Source organism: Euphorbia lathyris, chromosome 10, assembly GCF_963576675.1.
Source record: "Euphorbia lathyris chromosome 10, ddEupLath1.1, whole genome shotgun sequence".
In the NCBI taxonomy this organism is placed as follows: Eukaryota; Viridiplantae; Streptophyta; class Magnoliopsida; order Malpighiales; family Euphorbiaceae; genus Euphorbia; species Euphorbia lathyris.
The window spans coordinates 14,967,366-14,985,836 of record NC_088919.1 but is presented as its reverse complement, the minus strand read 5'-3'; the positions used below and the strand labels follow the sequence as shown (position 1 = coordinate 14,985,836).

Here is an 18,471-nt window from a genome sequence, read left to right as displayed (position 1 = left end):
AAACAAAGACGAAGCTTAATAAAAGTGAAGAAGATAAGAACAATAAATTTAATTAATTAACAAAAAGTGACAACTGACAACCATATTTCTTCCCATCAGAACTACTTCATTACTATTTTTCCTGCATTTTTGTTTTTATTTATTTATTACTCACGACTTTTCCTCCGTTTACACATAAAAGAATTTTCAATGGAAAAAGAAAATAAAAAAATTCACAAAATTCACGTTTTTGTCCTTGAATCTATAAATAGGTAAAATATGGTTTCAAAATCAGAGAATTCCAATATTCCAAATATGACAACCCTCAAAATCACCAAAAAGCACCATAAGCATTTAAATAACCCATTCCCTTCCCCACCTAAATCTCTTCCTTACCTCGAAGGATCTCTCTTGTTCAATCCTGAAACACAAATATTCAGGTTAGGTACTGATTTCCAGTTTCTTTGGAGCACAAAAAATGGTGGCTATATCTCAATTTCTCACCACTCTCACCCAACCAAGTCCCTCTGGTCCACCTTACCTGGCCAAGCCTTTGTCTCTGCAGCAGTGGCTGAAACAGAGGTTGAAGAAAGCAGAGGATCATTTGTTATAAATGATACTAATCTTCTTCTTCTTTGTGATCATCAAACAATTGAAGATATAAAACTCATTCCTAAACTGGATCAGGATTTTGATTCCCCTTTTGATTTCAAAGATACCCAGTTTCCTGCTTTGATCATAACAGGGAAGTTATTCAGCAATAATGTAAGGAAGAAGAGGGTTATTGATAAAGACAAAAACTTTCAAAAAATAAAGGGACCGGGACCAGGACCATCTACTTATGCAAGGTATTGGATTCTGTTTGATCAAAAGAACCTTCACCAAATTGGATTTCAAGTGAGACTTGGACAACCCCAGATCCAGCTTCAACCGAAAATTTCACCAGGAAAATACCAGAGATTAAGGAAGAAGCTGCAAAGGATTGGAAAACGGAAGCTCAGATTGTGCAGCTTCTTTACTAGGCCAAGAGGGTTCGTTGCTGTTTCTTCATCAGAGGAAACAGAAAAGAAGGTTGAGAGATTGACAGAATTCAACAGAATTTGCCTTACCTATGCAAGTGATGCCAATGAAAGCTTCTTTGGTTTTGGAGAGCAGTTCTCTCATATGGATTTCAAAGGCAAAAGAGTGCCTATTTTGGTTCAAGAGCAGGGAATTGGCAGAGGAGATCAACCTATCACTTTTGCTGCCAATTTGGTTAGCTACAGGTAAATTTGCTACTATTTTATGAACAATGGTGAATTTAGCAACAGGAATCTAAAAGCTTTTTTGTATTATATTGCAGAGCTGGGGGTGATTGGAGCACAACTTATGCTCCTTCACCGTTCTACATGACATCAAAGATGAAGTCTCTCTATTTAGATGGATATAACTACTCCGTCTTCGATTTAACTAAACATGATAAAGTTCAGATACAGGTAAGAAATACAGTTTGTCTGAAAGAATAAAATAGAAGCTCATTCAAAGTTTAACCATATAGTTTCCATTTTCTTTATAATGGAGCTGGCAGATACACAGCAATTCAGCTCAAGGAAGAATATTGTATGGGGACTCACCCTCTGAGCTTATTGAATGCTTCACAGAAACTATTGGAAGGCCACCTGAGCTTCCTAAGTGGATCATATCAGGAGCTGTTGTAGGAATGCAAGGCGGTACAGAAGCTGTACATCATATCTGGAATGAACTAAAGTCTTACAAGGTTCCAATTTCAGCATTTTGGTTGCAGGTAGTCCTGTCTGTACCTATCCAAATTATCAATAGTAAATTGAAGCTCATTGCTATCTGCACAAACAATGAATACTTTGCTTAAAGTTGTATTTCTGGACCATGTAGGATTGGGTAGGACAAAGGGAGACATTCATTGGATCACAACTGTGGTGGAATTGGGAAGTGGATACAACAAGGTACAACGGATGGAAGCAACTGATTAATGATCTTGGTGCCCAACATATAAAAGTGATGGCATATTGCAACCCTTGTCTTGCTCCGGTAAAATCCCTTTAGTGAATTCATATATTATCATCAAGCATAAATATCGTTTCAGTAGAAAGAATTTATGTTTGCTGAGCATGATCTCATTAGAATTGTTGTAGTTGGAGGTTGAAACTATGTTTTGAAGCTCTCATTTCCGTACACAGACAGATGAGAAACCAAACAGAAGGAGAAATCATTTTCAGGAGGCAAAAGAGTTGGATATCTTAGTGAAAGACAAGAATGGAGACCCATATATGGTTCCAAATACAGCTTTTGATGTGGGTATGTTGGATCTGACACATCCAAATACTGCATGTTGGTTCAAGCAAATTTTACAGGAAATGGTTGATGATGGTGTCAGAGGTTGGATGGCTGATTTTGGAGAAGGTCTTCCAGTGGATGCAGTCCTTTACTCAGGTATAAGGTCTTTGCTTTGTTAGAGCTCCTATAACAAATAACTTGACAAATTAAAAGAACTAGGAGTCCGAGTTTATATAATCACAGGGCTTAATGTGTCTGCCATGAAATCATACTGAGGTCTTTATTTTTGATGCAGAGATATTCAGAATACAAAATGAAATATGCGCTGTAATCAATACCCAAGCATAAAACAACAACTTAAGTTAGAGGATTAGTTATGTAAGTCTCATTAATTAGGATTCAATAAAGGGCGGCCCGGTCGCATTACGCGTCCCCGCTGAGCGAGGGTCCGGGGAGGGGTCCCACCACAAGGGTGTATTGGGGGCAAGCCTTCCCTTGCCAATTTAATTGGCAAGAGGCCGCTCCTAAGACTCGAACCCGTGACCTCTGGTCACACGACAACAACGTTTTACCGTTGCGCCAAGGCTCGCCCTCTATGGCATTAGGATTCAATATATAAAAAAAAAAATGTTGCATTCTTAGTCTCCCTATGGCATGACCGTTCATATGCATCTGTTATAGCTTTTGGCAAGTGTAGTGGACAATTGGGTTCTCCATTTCTGCCTCCATATTCTTTTCTCAAATTGTTCTTCTAGATGTCAAGTGAAAGTATCTCAAAAGGTAGACAAAGTGTTTCACCATTTGAATCCTAAGGGACCAAGACACTTGCTTTTTTTTTAATTCATAATACATACTTTGACATATAACAACAAAAAATGAAAAAGAAAAGAAAATCAAAGCAGCAACTTTTCTTTTGTCATCACGCTCTTTTCTTTGTGCATTCATGTTTATCTACATAGCTAGAGGACCACATGGAAATCTTACATAGAAACAATGGATCCATTATTTTAGGTGAAGATCCTATCTCTGCCCATAACAGATACCCAGAGCTATGGGCCCAACTAAACAGAGAGTTTGTGGAACATTGGAAAAAAAACCGTGTAGGAAAGGAGAAAGAAGACCCAGAAGAGGCTTTAGTTTTCTTCATGAGAGCCGGTTTCAGGGATAGTCCAAAATGGGGGATGCTATTTTGGGAAGGAGATCAAATGGTCAGTTGGCAGGCTAATGATGGAATAAAAAGTGCTGTTGTTGGCCTACTGAGCAGTGGACTTTCTGGATATGCTCTCAACCACAGTGATATTGGAGGATATTGTGCAGTAAGCATGCCTTTTATCAAGTACCATAGAAGTGAAGAGTTGCTTATGCGATGGATGGAATTAAATGCTTTCACAACTGTTTTCCGCACCCATGAAGTAAGTTTAAAGACCCTCCATTTATTAAAATTGATCATAATCATCAAGTTGAAAATAAGAGAAATGTATACTGTTTTAATCACTAATTTGTGCCAAATATGTAACACCCCCATCCAATACCATGTAGATATTGTCCGCTCTGGCCCAATTCCAACACATTGGGCCTCACGGCTTTAAAACGCGTCTGCATGTATTGGATTCACATCTTACTAATAAGTCCCAATCACTCCCTCTCCATTTCCGATGTGGGATTCAGTTCATTCCTGCCCCCATCGCCATCCCTTAGGGCCGCTCCTTGCTCAGGCCTTCTTACCCCGGCGCCACCCACTCCGGACCGGGTCGTTACAAAATATCATTAACATCCTCCTGCCTTCTGATTTTTTTCCTACTTAATAATGTTATCAAAGCCGAGTTCCGCAACAGTAATGACATGAATTTGTTAATTCACATCTGATAAATATGTGTTTCATTTTGATTCCAATTATTTCTCCAAACAGGGAAACAAACCATCTTGCAACAGTCAATTCTATTCAAACCACAAGACTTTGTCCCATTTTGCACACTGTGCAAAAATGTATAAAGCTTGGTATTTCTACAGAATCCAACTAGTGAAGGTGATACCAGAAACTCTATGCATATAAATTCTACTCAAATATAGTTAAATTTCTTGGAGGGTCTAACAATTCTCTATCTATATATGTTCTTTTTAAACAGGAAGCATCCCAGAAAGGCCTCCCTGTTTGCCGCCACCTATTTCTCCACTACCCAAATGATAGACATGTCCACAGGTTGAGTTACCAGCAGTTCTTAATTGGTACTGAGATACTAGTGGTACCAGTATTGGACAAGGGGAAGCAAAATGTCAAAGCGTATTTTCCAGAAGGTGAAACCTGTTCCTGGAAACATGTCTGGTCAGGAAAGCTATTTACAGAAGAAGGTTCTGAAGTATGGGTAGAAGCACCAGTTGGCTATCCTGCAATATTCATTAAGGCTGGCTCTCTTGTTGGAGAAACATTTCTAAAAAACTTGAGAAATTTAGGTGTTTTATGATTAATGGGAACTGAAAACATACTAACTAATGATCAACATTCATTTTGTATAGGTCTAATTCTAATTTTGGGATCTGTAGTTTGTGAAGCTTCTTTAGTAATTAGTAGGCATTTTCAGAGTCAACTTGCCTCTAAGACTTGCATTGATCATACAATTCCTTGAAAATTCGACTCAATCAACACCAAATATAATCAATGGTTGAATGAAACAACAAATCTATGTGCTACCGCATAAACTATACACCAAATATTAAAGTTAGCAAATCCCAAATTGAAACACTAAGAGAAGAAACATCATTAAATTTCAGTCCTCAGTAACAAAGAACAATATAAAACATGCGTGAAAAATGAAAATCCTCTTTGAGGCACTCAATCAAACAAGTGATATACAACGAAAATCTAAAACTGACCTTACAAGGAGAGATGAGATTGGGATGAGTTGAGTTTAAAGAAATGAAAGACGAGAGAGATGCTTGCATAAATAAATAAATATAAGCATTTGGAATGGATATTCTATCTTGCGCGCGCATAATGCCTTCTGATTTCCATTGGCTTTTTTAACCTCCAACTTTCTTTAACAAAATCCCCCCTTCATATGATTACATTTACATTCTAACACTAATTTTGGGACAACGTGCAATCTTACTCCTAAATTCTAAAATCGTGCAATTTTACCCTTAACATTAGCGATTAATAGCAATTTTATTCCTAACATTGACAGATTTTGTCAATTTGAGAAATAATTCATCAAACTAACTATGTGTATACATATGTAAAAAAATTATATTGTTAAGAACGAGTTGAATAAAATAAAAGTAAGAATTCAAATATTTCATTAAATTTAAAAATATATTAATCTCTAATTCTATTATGAAATTATAAAAAGCGTAATTTTTTTTGAACCAATTCATATCCGGCCGATGCAAAATACAAAAATAGAATACATGTGTTTTTAATAATGTGTGAAATAGATCCATCTTGCCAACATTAGTGGTAAAGTTGTCTTTGGCTGCCAACGTGTTAAGGGTAAAATCGTATCGCTTTAGATGTTATGAGTAAAGCTGCTCCTAACCGTTAATGTTAAATGTATTTGTTGAAACACCTTTCCACATAATTTTGATTTGACAAAATTGTTTAAGTATAAATTAAAATACATATTCTAAACACACTAAGTTTAAATGCTTTGATTTATTCTACTAATGTGTTTGTTCAATATTGAGTATAAATGTTATAAGTCATAAGGATTGGAAGGCCCAAGCCCAATACGGAAGCCAAGGCCCAAGTCAAACAACTCAGTACACTCGGCCCGCGTATGTCAAGACGTTGCCGTTTTGAACAAAACGCAACTCAGCAAACGGAAGGATCTAGAAGACCTTCAGGAACAACTTCACAATGAAGCTGCTGAGTAGTCTCGACAAAGCGTACAAGACAGCAGCTGTCAAAGGAAAACTTCCAGACAAAGTGTTTCCTCTTTTGGCAAAGTTCAGACGACACAGTATGCTGTCCAGTTGACTTTACTATAAAAGGAGAGACCATCTGCTGAGCTGACCGAGGACAGAAGATACACGATTGTGATTGGCCGAGAGCTCTGTGCAAGTCAGGATGACAACGACACATAGCCGTTTCCCTCCAACGGTTATTTCGAAATTCAAAATGACCGAATGACCAGACGTCTCTATAAATAGTGCCATCACAAGCTTCACAATAGACAGAACTTTATCAAGCCATTACGCTGACCAAATCTCTACAAGTTCTGCAAGCAAGAAGCAAAGCAAAATTCTTACACTACATTTTCATATCTGTGTAAAAGTCTAGAGTGATTGTAAATCGTCTAAAGTGTCTTAGCACATCTTTGTATTAGGACAAAAACACTTATCATTTCTAGAGATAGAAAGGAGAGGCTGAGTACTCGGTTTTAAGTACTCAGCGGAGAGATTAGGATTGAGTAGAAGTATAGAGGAAGGTACTCTTGTCATACTCAATTGCTGATATTGTAAAAGGTTTGAGGCTCTACCTTTAAAGAGCTCAGTAGAGTATTTGAAATCTCGGAACGTGTTCCGGGGACAGGACGTAGGCTTAGAAGAAGCCGAACCTGGATAAATCTGCTGAGTGAAGTATTTCTTACCTTAACTCCTTATTTATATTGCTTGCTTTAAATAATCAAAATTGACCAAGTAAAGAGGTCAAGTTGAGTTGTGCGCGTTGAACGTCTGAGCTCAGGAGTAGACTCTAAGTGCTATTTCCTGACTCAAGCTAAGAAACTGACCTAGTCACCTGTTGACTAAGCCAGTATCTTATTGTTTACTCAGCGCCGCTGTTCAAATCTTTTTTTTAGAAAAAGAAGTCTGCCTAAATCGAGAAAAGTTTAAATAGTTCCTAACCCCCCCCCCTTGGAACTATACTTGCAACTAAACAAGGGACCAACAAGTGGTATCAGAGCCACAAAAGCGCACTGTAAAAGGTCTAACAACCTTGAGCTGATCCCTACCATGGGCGAAAACAGCACTCGGTTTCTCCCTGGAAACCAAACAACTCAAATACTGCCTGAGGGGCTGTCCATTACTAGGTCTCCCCTATTCTTCGGGTCAAACTATACCTTTTGGAAGAATAGGATGAAAAACTTCATTCAGGCTACAAACATGAGTGCCTGGCTATCTATAGTCCAAGGGCCGTTTGTACCTGTTGAGGTTGTGGCTGGCCAAACAGTTATAAAAGCTGAGGCCAAATGGACAGAGGATGATCTTAAGAAGCTTCAAAACCATGCTTCGGCTATCAATATGCTTCATTGTGCGCTCGATGCTGCAGAATATAACAAAATCTCAGGTTGTGAGTCGGCACAAGAGATCTGGAAGAAGCTGGAAGTCACCTACGAGGGAACAAACAAAGTAAAAGAATCCAAGGTGAATCAGCAGATGAGACTGTACGAGCTGTTCGAGATGAACAATGATGAGGGCATTTCAGACATGAACGCAAGGTTCACCAACATCATTAATGAGCTCAAGAGACTTGGAAAAATCTTCACTGAGGAAGAACAAGTCAAAAAGATACTCAGGAGTCTTCCAAAAGACTGGCAAGCAAAGAAGACAGCAGTTGAGGAAGCTCATGATTTAACCACCTACAAATATGACGAACTCATCGGTTCATCGCTGACCCATGAGATATCCATGAAAAACTTTGAGGTGAAGGAAAAATCTGATGACAAGAAGCAGAAGTCACTTGTCATGAAGGCTGACTCCACTGACGGGAGTTCAACTGATGATGAGGAGATGGCCATGTTCACAAGAAAGATGAAGAGGCTGTTCAGGAAAAACGACAAATATTCTAAAAAGCCTTACAAAAAGTTTGATAAGTATAAGGCTGACTCAAGCGACAGCAAATACAGAAAGGACAGCTCAAAGCCCATTACATGCTTTGAGTGCCATCAAGCTGGCCATATTAAGTCAAACTGCCCCACGCTGAGGAAAGACAAGAAGAGTGGGAAGAAGGCAATGGTGGCTACTTGGAGTGACAGTGATGAATCTTCATCAACAGAAACTGAGGCCACCGAGTCAGCGAAGATATGCTTTATGGCTGACGAACTTGCTGAGCCATGCGTCTCTGAGCATGCTGACCCATCCATCGCATCAGATGATGAAGAGCAATCAAATGAGGTAATTTCTCTTCCCCAGCTCAGAAACGATATGGTTAATGCCCTGAGTGATCTCTATACACTTGTTAAGAAGTGTAATAAAAAGGTTAGAGCACTCAGCAGGCGCTGTGACGAAGTGGAAGAGGTCAAACTGAGTGACCTCAGATACCTTCTTCAGGACAATTCGACTCTGCATGATAACATGAAGATCATGCATGAGTATGTGTCTGAAGTCCAGTCAGTTTCAAAGAAACTGAGGAAGGACATCACAACCATCCAGAACCAACTAAAGGTTCCTAAGAAAAATAACATTCCTCTGAGAACTCAGTACCACGGTACTCAACAGAGATGGAATCCCCAGCGAAAAGTCCAGTGTGACTTTTGTGGGAAGTTAGGACACACTACTAAAGTGTGCTGGCACGCTCAGCACTGGGGTTCTGACAAGTCAGTAAAAAATCCTAAACAGAAGGTCAATTGTGACTTCTGTGGAAAGAATGGCCATACTGTCCATGTATGTCGCCATAAAATAAAATATGATGTTATACCTGTTGCACCTAACAAGTCAGGACCCAAAAAGAATTGGGTACCTAAAAGTAACTAGTTACAATGCAGGTAAGCCTGAGATGTGCCGAGAAGTCAAAGATGTGGTATATTGACAGCGCATGCTCAAGGCATATGACGGGTGATGAAACTCAGTTCATCACGTTTGAACGTAAACGAGGAGGGAACGTAAGTTTTGGAGACAACAAGAAGGGTAAGATAGTAGGCTCAGGAACCATCGGAGGTAATCCTATTATTGATTCTGTCTCCCTAGTCAGCGGACTCAAATATAACTTACTCAGCGTAGCTCAGCTATGTGACAATGGGAGAAAAGTTATATTTGATGCTACTGGATGTAAAATATACGAGGGTAAAACAAATGAGTTAATTTTAACTGCCCCTCGGATAGATAATGTCTTTATGCTAGACTTAGAGAAAAAGTTTTCAAAAACTGTGTGCTTAGTAACAAAGGAAGAAAATTCCTGGCTATGGCACAGGAGACTTGGTCATGTAAGCATGGACCTCCTGGCCAAACTAGCAAGAAAGCAATTGGTTGAGGGACTGCCCGAACTTAAATTTTAAAAAGATCAATTATGCCACGCTTGCCAAGCTGGAAAACAAACCAAACAATCTTTTCACAGTAAAAACATTGTCTCAACTAAACGTCTGTTAGAGTTGCTACACTTGGATCTCTTTGGTCTAGTCCAGCCGCTGAGTCTGGGTGGAAGAAGATTTTCCTTGGTCATTGTAGATGACTTCTCTCGGTATACGTGGGTTATCTTGCTGACCAGCAAGGATGAGACCTTTGAGACATTTTCAAATTTGGTTAGAAAAATTGAAAATGAAAAAGACCTAAAATTAGCTCATATCCGTAGTGATAACGGTGGAGAATTCAAAAACCAAAAGTTTGTTGAATTCTGTGAAGCCAGCGGCATTGACCACAATTTTTCTGCTCCTAGAACACCTCAGCAAAATGGGGTTGTGGAAAGGAAGAACAGAACTCTAGTTGAAATAGCCAGGACAATGCTGGATGAGCATAGGCTTCCAAAGTATTTTTGGGGAGAGGCTGTTAACACAGCATGCTATATTCTTAATAGGGCTCTAGTTAGACCTATATTAAAGAAAACCCCTATGAACTTTGGAAAGGACGAAAGCCCAATATTGGATACAATCATGCCTTTGGCTGTAGATGTTTTATTTTAAATACCAAAGATAGCTTAGCAAAGTTTGATTCAAAAGCTGATGAGGCTATCTTTTTGGGCTACTCAACAAACAGCAAAGCATATAGAGTTTTTAATAAGCGAACTCAAGTGTTAGAAGAGTCAATACATGTAGAGTTCGATGAAACTGACCCTGTAGGTAGATACCAGCCGTTGACCGAAGATGATCCAAACTCAGTAACCATCGCTGACCCAGAACCAGCTACTGAGTCATTCACGAAAAGGCTGACCAAGAGTAAGAGTGAACCTAAGATTACTTTTACTGACCCATCTACTTCTGCAGAGATTGTTGAAATAGGAACAGCACAAGACATAAATCTACCCAAAGAAATAAGGATTCCAAGAGGGCACTCTGAAAGTGCAATCCTTGATTCTGCTGGGAATACCCTGATGACGAGGAATCAACTCAGGAAGTACCTCAGCAATGTTGCTTTCGTCTCAGTACAAGAACCGAAGAATTTCGCTGAAGCTGAGTACGATGAATTCTGGATGAACGCAATGCAAGAGGAGCTCGATCAATTTCAAAGAAATGATGTATGGGAGTTAGTGCCTCATCCAAAGAGTCAAAAGACCATCGGAACAAGATGGGTCTTCAGGAACAAGATGGACGAACAAGGAAACGTAGTCAGGAACAAAGCAAGGCTTGTAGCTCAGGGCTACAGTCAGCAAGAAGGTATAGACTACGATGAGACCTTTGCCCCAGTGGCAAGGCTAGAGGCAATTAGAATATTATGTGCATATGCATCTTACATGAATTTTAAATTATTCCAAATGGATATCAAAAGTGCATTTCTTAATGGAGTTATAAACGAGGAGGTTTATGTAAATCAACCTCTAGGTTTTGAGGACCCTAAGTTCCCAAACCATGTTTACAAACTCAAAAAGGCTCTGTATGGCCTCAAGCAAGCACCACGTGCTTGGTATGAGAGGCTGACCAGTTTCCTGCTGACTAGAAATTACGTCAGGGGTAAAGCTGATACAACCTTATTCATTAAGAAAAAGGGTAAAGATACCCTGCTGGCCCAAATTTATGTTGATGATATAATATTTGGTGCAACTAACGAATCAATGTGCAAGGAGTTTAGCAAACAAATGCAGACTGAGTTTGAAATGTCCATGATGGGAGAACTCAACTTCTTCCTCGGTCTTCAAATTAAACAAGGAAAGAATGGCATCTTCATCAGTCAAGCCAAATATGCCAAGGAGATCTTAAAGAAATATGACTTGGAAAATTGCAAGCCAATATCCACTCATATGGGCACTGACACTGTCCTCTGCGCTGATGAGAATGGTAAGTCAGTAGACAGCAAGTTATATCAAGGTATGATAGGCTCTCTACTTTACTTAACAGCCAGTAGACCGGACATTCAGTTTTCAGTATGCTACTGTGCTAGATATCAATCTAACCCTAAGGAATCTCATTACATTGCTGTAAAAAGGATCCTTAGATATTTGCAAAGCTCAGTGAACGCAGGTTTGTGGTATCCAAACACTCATGATTTTACACTCATCGGATACACTGACGCTGACTATGGACGAGATAAGCTGGAACGAAAAAGCACCTCTGGAGGATGCCACTTCTTAGGAAGCTGTCTTGTATCCTGGTTCAGCAAAAAGCAGGCGTCAGTAGCCTTGTCCACCACTGAAGCTGAGTACATTGCTGCTGGTCATTGTGTTGCTCAAGTCCTATGGATCAAGCAACAGGTTGAAGACTATGGTGTTCAAACGAAAACAATTGAAGTCAAATGTGACAACAAAAGCGCAATTGATCTTTCCAAGAACCCAATTCAACACAGCAGAATGAAGCATGTCAGCATCAGACATCACTTCATTAGAGACCATGTACTCAAGGGTGAGATCAAGCTGACCTTTGTCCCAACGGACGAACAACTTGCTGATATCTTCACGAAGCCACTGGCCCATGAGCAGTTCAGCATGCTGAGAGAAGCAATTGGTATGTTTAATCCTCTTCAGTAAATTCCTGTGCTAAATGAATATGAATACTGAGTGAATTACATGCTGAATGATTTTTTTTGTTTGCTGAGTATCTCATTGAAACTGACTGAATATACAATACTGAGTAAACTTGCACACTGAGTAAATTAGTTTAGAACTTGAAGTTAAAATCATCCTTAAATACTGCACTGACCACTCAGAATATCAAACGCTTGACATTCTAAATACTGAGTGATTAATCCGTTAGCATAAATGCAAAGCACGCGTATAGCCTAGGATGACGTATTCGCCGTAATGTGTCATAAATGCCAGGATCGTTGTCGGTACATGATCCCAAGGCAAAACTGACACATGGATTCGATTAAGATCCACACCGTTCAAATCGTCTATAAATTATGGGTATTTCCCCATCTTTTACTCTTTACGCTTAATCAATTCTTAAGGCAAAGAAATCACTTAGAACTTCTTTTCTTTCAAATTCCTCTAATTCCTCCATCTCCGAAGAATGACTAAGTTATCTTTCAAAGTCTCCGGTGCCGGCCACCAAAAGTCCAGCTCCGATGAACCTTCACAAAACCCTTCTACACCAAGCAAGGGTAAAACTGGCCAAACTTCTGGCAAAGAGAAAGCTGTTAAGATCAGGACCTACTCCAAGGTCTTCGACAATATATCTGAATGGAAGGTAGAACCCTCCAGATGGGTTTCGGAGCACTTTGTACAGAACGAACAGCCATTTGCCGAATGGATAGCAAAGAACGAATGGACTGGGCTGTTCTCGGTCAGGGATGAGACCTATCCTGACCTAGTAAGAGAATTTTACCACAACCTCAAGGTTGCCAGTGACTCCGCCGACTACCTAAGCACTGAAGTAAAAGGGAAAACCATCTTCATCAACCCTCTGTACATAGGAAATCTCCTCCAGCTCAAAACTGAGGGAGTAAGGCTGAGGAAGTCAGGAGATCAGGACAAAACCAACTACGTCCATACCTTCTGCAAACCTGAGGGTCACTCAGGAGAGATCTCAGCATCTTCAATGGGACAGCACCAGAAGATGGCTCACTACCTGCTGAGCTATTTCATTTACCCAAAGATCAACTGCACTACATCAGCAACCAACTTTGAACAGTGCTTCATATGGCACATGCTGACGTACACCCCCATCAACATGCCGGTCTTCTTAGTTGCTGGGTTCTTACGCAGCACGGGTACGATGAGACTTGGGTCACTCATAACTCGAATTCTTCTTGATCACAAGATTGACCTTGAAGGTGAGGAATCTTTCAGAGGAACCGAGATCACAGCTGCTTCGCTAAGGGCACTGAAGTTTGGACAGCCTTTGAAGAAAGGTAAAGCTGCTACTGATGCTGGCCAAGCTGAGGAAACTTCTGAGCCAAAGAAAGGACGAAGAACTAAGACCCCAGTTTCTCGCAAGAGGAAATCTGCTGAGACTCCTTCTAAAAACGTTGAGTCTCCAGCGAAGAGGCAAAGGTCAGCTGGTAAGTCAGCTGAAAAGAGACACAGGCAAGATAAGCCTGTAACTGAGAAAGCTGCTGAGCTACCTCAGAAGAAGCAAAAGACTTCAACACTGGCACCTCTGGACGTTATACCAACCGACTTTATTGTACCGAGTGATTCTCATTTCACTCAATGCCAGGGTACTGATGCTGAGGAAACTGAGGTCCAGTTAGATGACCACTTCATCTCCCAAGTTGAGGAAGAACTTGATGGAGACAGCACTGCTGAAGAAGAAGCTGAAGCCAGCGGTCAGGATGACACTGAGGAGTCTGAAGAGTATGACAGCGAAATCGAGGTTGAAAATGCTAACACTGGGTTAGAGTGTGGAGCTGTGCTAACTGACACCGAGTTAGCTGCTAGAGTTGAGCAAGTTGAGCAAGTTGATCAAGCTGACCAGACCAATACTGAGGAAAAGGAAACTACTTCCACTCACTCAGAAGAAGCTGCTCCTACTTCCACTCCACCACGTAGAAGGAGGAAGCTGGTTAAGGCCAGTGAGGTGTCGGTCAGTGAACGTCATGAGCAATCACCGACTATTCCTGAACTTGTCCTCTCCAAGACAACAAAGGATCCTTCTACCGTCAAATTAAAAATTTTCAAACGGCCCTCAACTTCCTCTACTACAACGCCGTTGGAAAAACAAGCCTCTGTTTCTTCTCAACAGGAACATGCCGAGCATACCACTTCCACCACTTCAACAAGTCAGGTTGAACCAAGCACTGCTCATGCTGTTTCCTCAAGCATGGTGCTGACTCCCCATCTTTCTGCTGTCAGCACAGACAGTGTTCGGGTTATGACTTCCATCACCAACCTCTCTGCTGATCATCAACCTTACCTCCAACTCAAGTGCAGATTGAGCCAAGTCATCCAGTCACTGACCAGGGTACTCCTTTCACTCCACTTTCTTCTGGTCATACTGATGTACATCGGGATGCCACTGAGTCCGGCAAAAAGCTCCTTGACTCAGTGCAAGCACTCATCCATGATCTTCAACATTCTGCTTCGCCTGCTGCTGGATCTTCAATTCCTAACGCAACTCAACTCTCCCAAGTCACTCTACTTCTCAATGAAGTCAAGGGACTCAAGGATCTGCTGAATGTCGTCCTGTCATTACAAGCCCAGCAAGCTAAGCAGGATTCAATTGCCAAGTTGGCAGAGATACAGCTGTCAACAATTCAACATCTGAACTCACTCCATCAGCAAGTTCAGAAGTTGTCTGCTGTGAACACTGACTACGCTACTTCCTTAGAACTCAAGATGCTCTTTGCTCAGCTTCATACCGAGCAACTTAAGACAAATGAGCAAATGATATCCTATAGTCAGTGCTCAGTCGAGCAAATTGGTGAGGCCATACGACTACTTAATCTCAACAAGCAAGAGATGGATACTGACGCGATGAAGCAAAATGAGTTGTTATCTCTTGCACAGCAATCCTTCAATCACATCCGTCATAACAATATCCAGCGTCATCATTATGACTCAGCACTCTTGAAAACCTTCCACCAAGTCTTTGCTGGTCTCACTGAAGCTCTCATTTGGCAAGCCAAAGCACAAGCTTTCAGTGTAAATATGCTCAGTGCTGCTGATCTTCATATACCAGTCGAAGTATCAGCTGATGGAGTTGCCATTTTTGATGGGGTCAATGAAAGTGCTGACAAACTAAAAGAGCTTTCACAAGAACTGACTCGAGCTGTCTTAACCGATGCGTTTAAGCTCCCTGAAGTTGACAAAACGGGGGAGAAAGCGCAAGCTGCTAAAGCTCAGCATGAGCAACGTCAATACGAGAAAAGTCAGTCACAGGGCAAGAAAAAGAAATAGATAGGCTAGGTCTTAACTTTTGTAATATGTGCTATGTTTATTTCTTTTGCTGTGTAACTGCTAACTTCTATCAATATATCATACTTACTTCTCTTATTCAAATCTTGAGTTATGATATATGCTTTTATGTACTGAGTTATTATGTATCTTCATCAGCTTTGTTTAACACTTATAATATTTATTGACTAAATGATATGCTGACAACATGTTTGACATGATCCTATACACTTATGAAATATTTTGATAAGAACTCATTGAACAATAAATTACTCAGCGCACTCTATATGACTAAACCTTCCGTTTTATACTGAGTAAATAGAATATGTTGAAATAGCTGACCTATATCTGAAAACTGACCTTAGACTTACTCATTTAAATCCTTAAATGTCTTAAGTAAAACTAAGTCAGTAGCTCAACCCTTACGGGGGAGTTTGCTAAATTATACTAGGTCAACTATCATGGGGGAGCTCATACTGAGATCCTTGCTGAATAGTTTTTCCAACATCAAAATGGGGGAGTTTGTTGAAACACCTTTCCACATAATTTTGATTTGACAAAATTGTTTAAGTATAAATTAAAATACATATTCTAAACACACTAAGTTTAAATGCTTTGATTTATTCTACTAATGTGTTTGTTCAATATTGAGTATAAATGTTATAAGTCATAAGGATTGGAAGGCCCAAGCCCAATACGGAAGCCAAGGCCCAAGTCAAACAACTCAGTACACTCGGCCCGCGTATGTCAAGACGTTGCCGTTTTGAACAAAACGCAACTCAGCAAACGGAAGGATCTAGAAGACCTTCAGGAACAACTTCACAATGAAGCTGCTGAGTAGTCTCGACAAAGCGTACAAGACAGCAGCTGTCAAAGGAAAACTTCCAGACAAAGTGTTTCCTCTTTTGGCAAAGTTCAGACGACACAGTATGCTGTCCAGTTGACTTTACCATAAAAGGAGAGACCATCTGCTGAGCTGACCGAGGACAGAAGATACACGATTGTGATTGGCCGAGAGCTCTGTGCAAGTCAGGATGACAACGATACATAGTCGTTTCCCTCCAACGGTTATTTCGAAATTCGAAATGACCGAATGACCAGACGTCTCTATAAATAGTGTCATCACAAGCTTCACAATAGACAGAACTTTATCAAGCCATTACGCTGACCAAATCTCTACAAGTTCTGCAAGCAAGAAGCAAAGCAAAATTCTTACACTACATTTTCATATCTGTGTAAAAGTCTAGAGTGATTGTAAATCGTCTAAAGTGTCTTAGCACATCTTTGTATTAGGACAAAAACACTTATCATTTCTAGAGATAGAAAGGAGAGGCTGAGTACTCGGTTTTAAGTACTCAGCGAAGAGATTAGGATTGAGTAGAAGTATAGAGGAAGGTACTCTTGTCATACTCAATTGCTGATATTATAAAAGGTTTGAGGCTCTACCTTTAAAGAGCTCAGTAGAGTATTTGAAATCTCGGAACGTGTTCCGAGGACAGGACGTAGGCTTAGAAGAAGCCGAACCTGGATAAATCTGCTGAGTGAAGTATTTCTTACCTTAACTCCTTATTTATATTGCTTGCTTTAAATAATCAAAACTGACCAAGTAAAGAGGTCAAGTTGAGTTGTGCGCGTTGAACGTCTGAGCTCAGGAGTAGACTCTAAGTGCTATTTCCTGACTCAAGCTAAGAAACTGACCTAGTCACCTGTTGACTAAGCCAGTATCTTATTGTTTACTCAGCGCTGCTGTTCAAATCTTTTTTTTAGAAAAAGAAGTCTGCCTAAATCGAGAAAAGTTTAAATAGTTCCTAACCCCCCCTTGGAACTATACTTGCAACTAAACAAGGGACCAACAGTATTTTCACACCTTATCCCTTAATTTTACCTAAATTATTATTTTCTCCCACAAAATGAGGAATTTGAAAATCTAAAGTGCGTAATTTTATATAGCATAGTCTGTCCAATTCGCTTCCTATCCTCTATGCTCTTCATCGGCGTCATGTTCCTGTTTTCACAAATTGTCCGTTTTGTTCTTGTTGTTGAAGAAGACTCATTCCATGCTCTCGTTGGTTGTATTAAAGTTCGTCAAGTTTGGAGGTTTTTGGAGATTAGAGATGTCAGTGGCTCATTCAACACCTTTCACAATTTTTGTCTTTATATTGTTAGTTCTAAAAACTCTAATTTAATTTGCTTAGCAGCTATGATTTCATGGAGCATCTGGTCTTATTGAAACAATATAGTTTGAAACAATAAGAACATTCCAGTTGGTCTAATTTCAGTCCCGCATGTTCGACGGCCGCTAGCTCGTCTTCTATGACTGCCTGTCCAGCTGCTAAGTAATGTCTGCTTTCGCCTAGTATGTTGAAATGTAATATTGATGCTACGATTTTCCCTATTCAAGACACTGCTAGTTTTGGTCAGCTGAGCTTTATCTTGTTCTTTATTATTGAGTGTCTTAATATGCAAAAAACGTTGAGTTGGTTGAAATAGTACAATTACAAAGATATTATCCTAAAATTTGATTCACAAACATTTGTTAATACTTTTCATAGTATAGATGAGATATATTTTATGTTTGCTTTTATTATCTCTGTTTGTAAATCCCTTTATACAGATATCATTAACTGTCGTATCAGTTTTATTAGTATACCACAAATCATGTGGCACTCTAATTGTAAAGTTTGGGATTATGTTCACCTCCTTTTCTTTGTAACATTTTGTTTAAAGATTCTTAGAATTTTTTTTTTCTGTCACTTTGGAATCCATTGTGTAATTTAACTATAAATGTTCCGAGTCTGATAACATATTTTGCAAATAATTCAGCTAATTATATATATATATATATATATATATATAAATAGTATTTCCGTGGAGATTTAATTTTAAGATTTGGGTAAGAGTTTGAATAGGATTAAACAGAATGGTCTGGGTTGGACTGAACCCAGATTAGAATTTTTTTTAGATGTCATCTTAATTAAAAAAAATCTAGCTTAACTTGAGTTTTAACCCAATAATAAGTTTAATATGAGTGAATACAAGTAATTAATGCTAAATTCTCAAACTAT

At 39.6% G+C, this 18,471-nt stretch overlaps 1 protein-coding gene and 1 long non-coding RNA gene across 2 annotated transcripts; one reads left to right on the top strand and one right to left on the bottom strand.

Annotated features, from left to right (window-relative positions):
• Positions 1 to 269: 269 nt before the first annotated feature.
• Positions 270 to 5,394, bottom strand: LOC136209086 (uncharacterized). Its single transcript, XR_010677389.1, has 3 exons — positions 5,143 to 5,394; positions 521 to 706; positions 270 to 400 (listed from the first exon to the last, which is right to left on the bottom strand). It is a non-coding gene; the product is annotated as an uncharacterized lncRNA (long non-coding RNA).
• Positions 289 to 4,805, top strand: LOC136209085 (uncharacterized). Its single transcript, XM_066000457.1, has 8 exons — positions 289 to 1,244; positions 1,322 to 1,454; positions 1,547 to 1,762; positions 1,870 to 2,025; positions 2,175 to 2,427; positions 3,283 to 3,683; positions 4,181 to 4,297; positions 4,398 to 4,805. The coding sequence occupies exons 1-8, from the start codon at positions 295 to 297 to the stop codon at positions 4,731 to 4,733; spliced, it is 2,562 nt and encodes an 853-aa protein (XP_065856529.1). The 5' UTR covers positions 289 to 294; the 3' UTR covers positions 4,734 to 4,805.
• Positions 5,395 to 18,471: the final 13,077 nt, after the last annotated feature.

What these genes read in the sequence shown, in the direction of transcription:
- LOC136209085 (XM_066000457.1), top strand. Translation starts at nt 295, where the DNA reads ATGACAACCCTCAAAATCACCAAAAAGCACCATAAGCATTTAAATAAC. An exon ending in GGATGCAGTCCTTTACTCAG is followed by an intron (nt 2,428 to 3,282) that starts GTATAAGGTCTT and finishes CCATTATTTTAG; the next exon opens with GTGAAGATCCTATCTCTGCC. An exon ending in ACAGAATCCAACTAGTGAAG is followed by an intron (nt 4,298 to 4,397) that starts GTGATACCAGAA and finishes CTTTTTAAACAG; the next exon opens with GAAGCATCCCAGAAAGGCCT.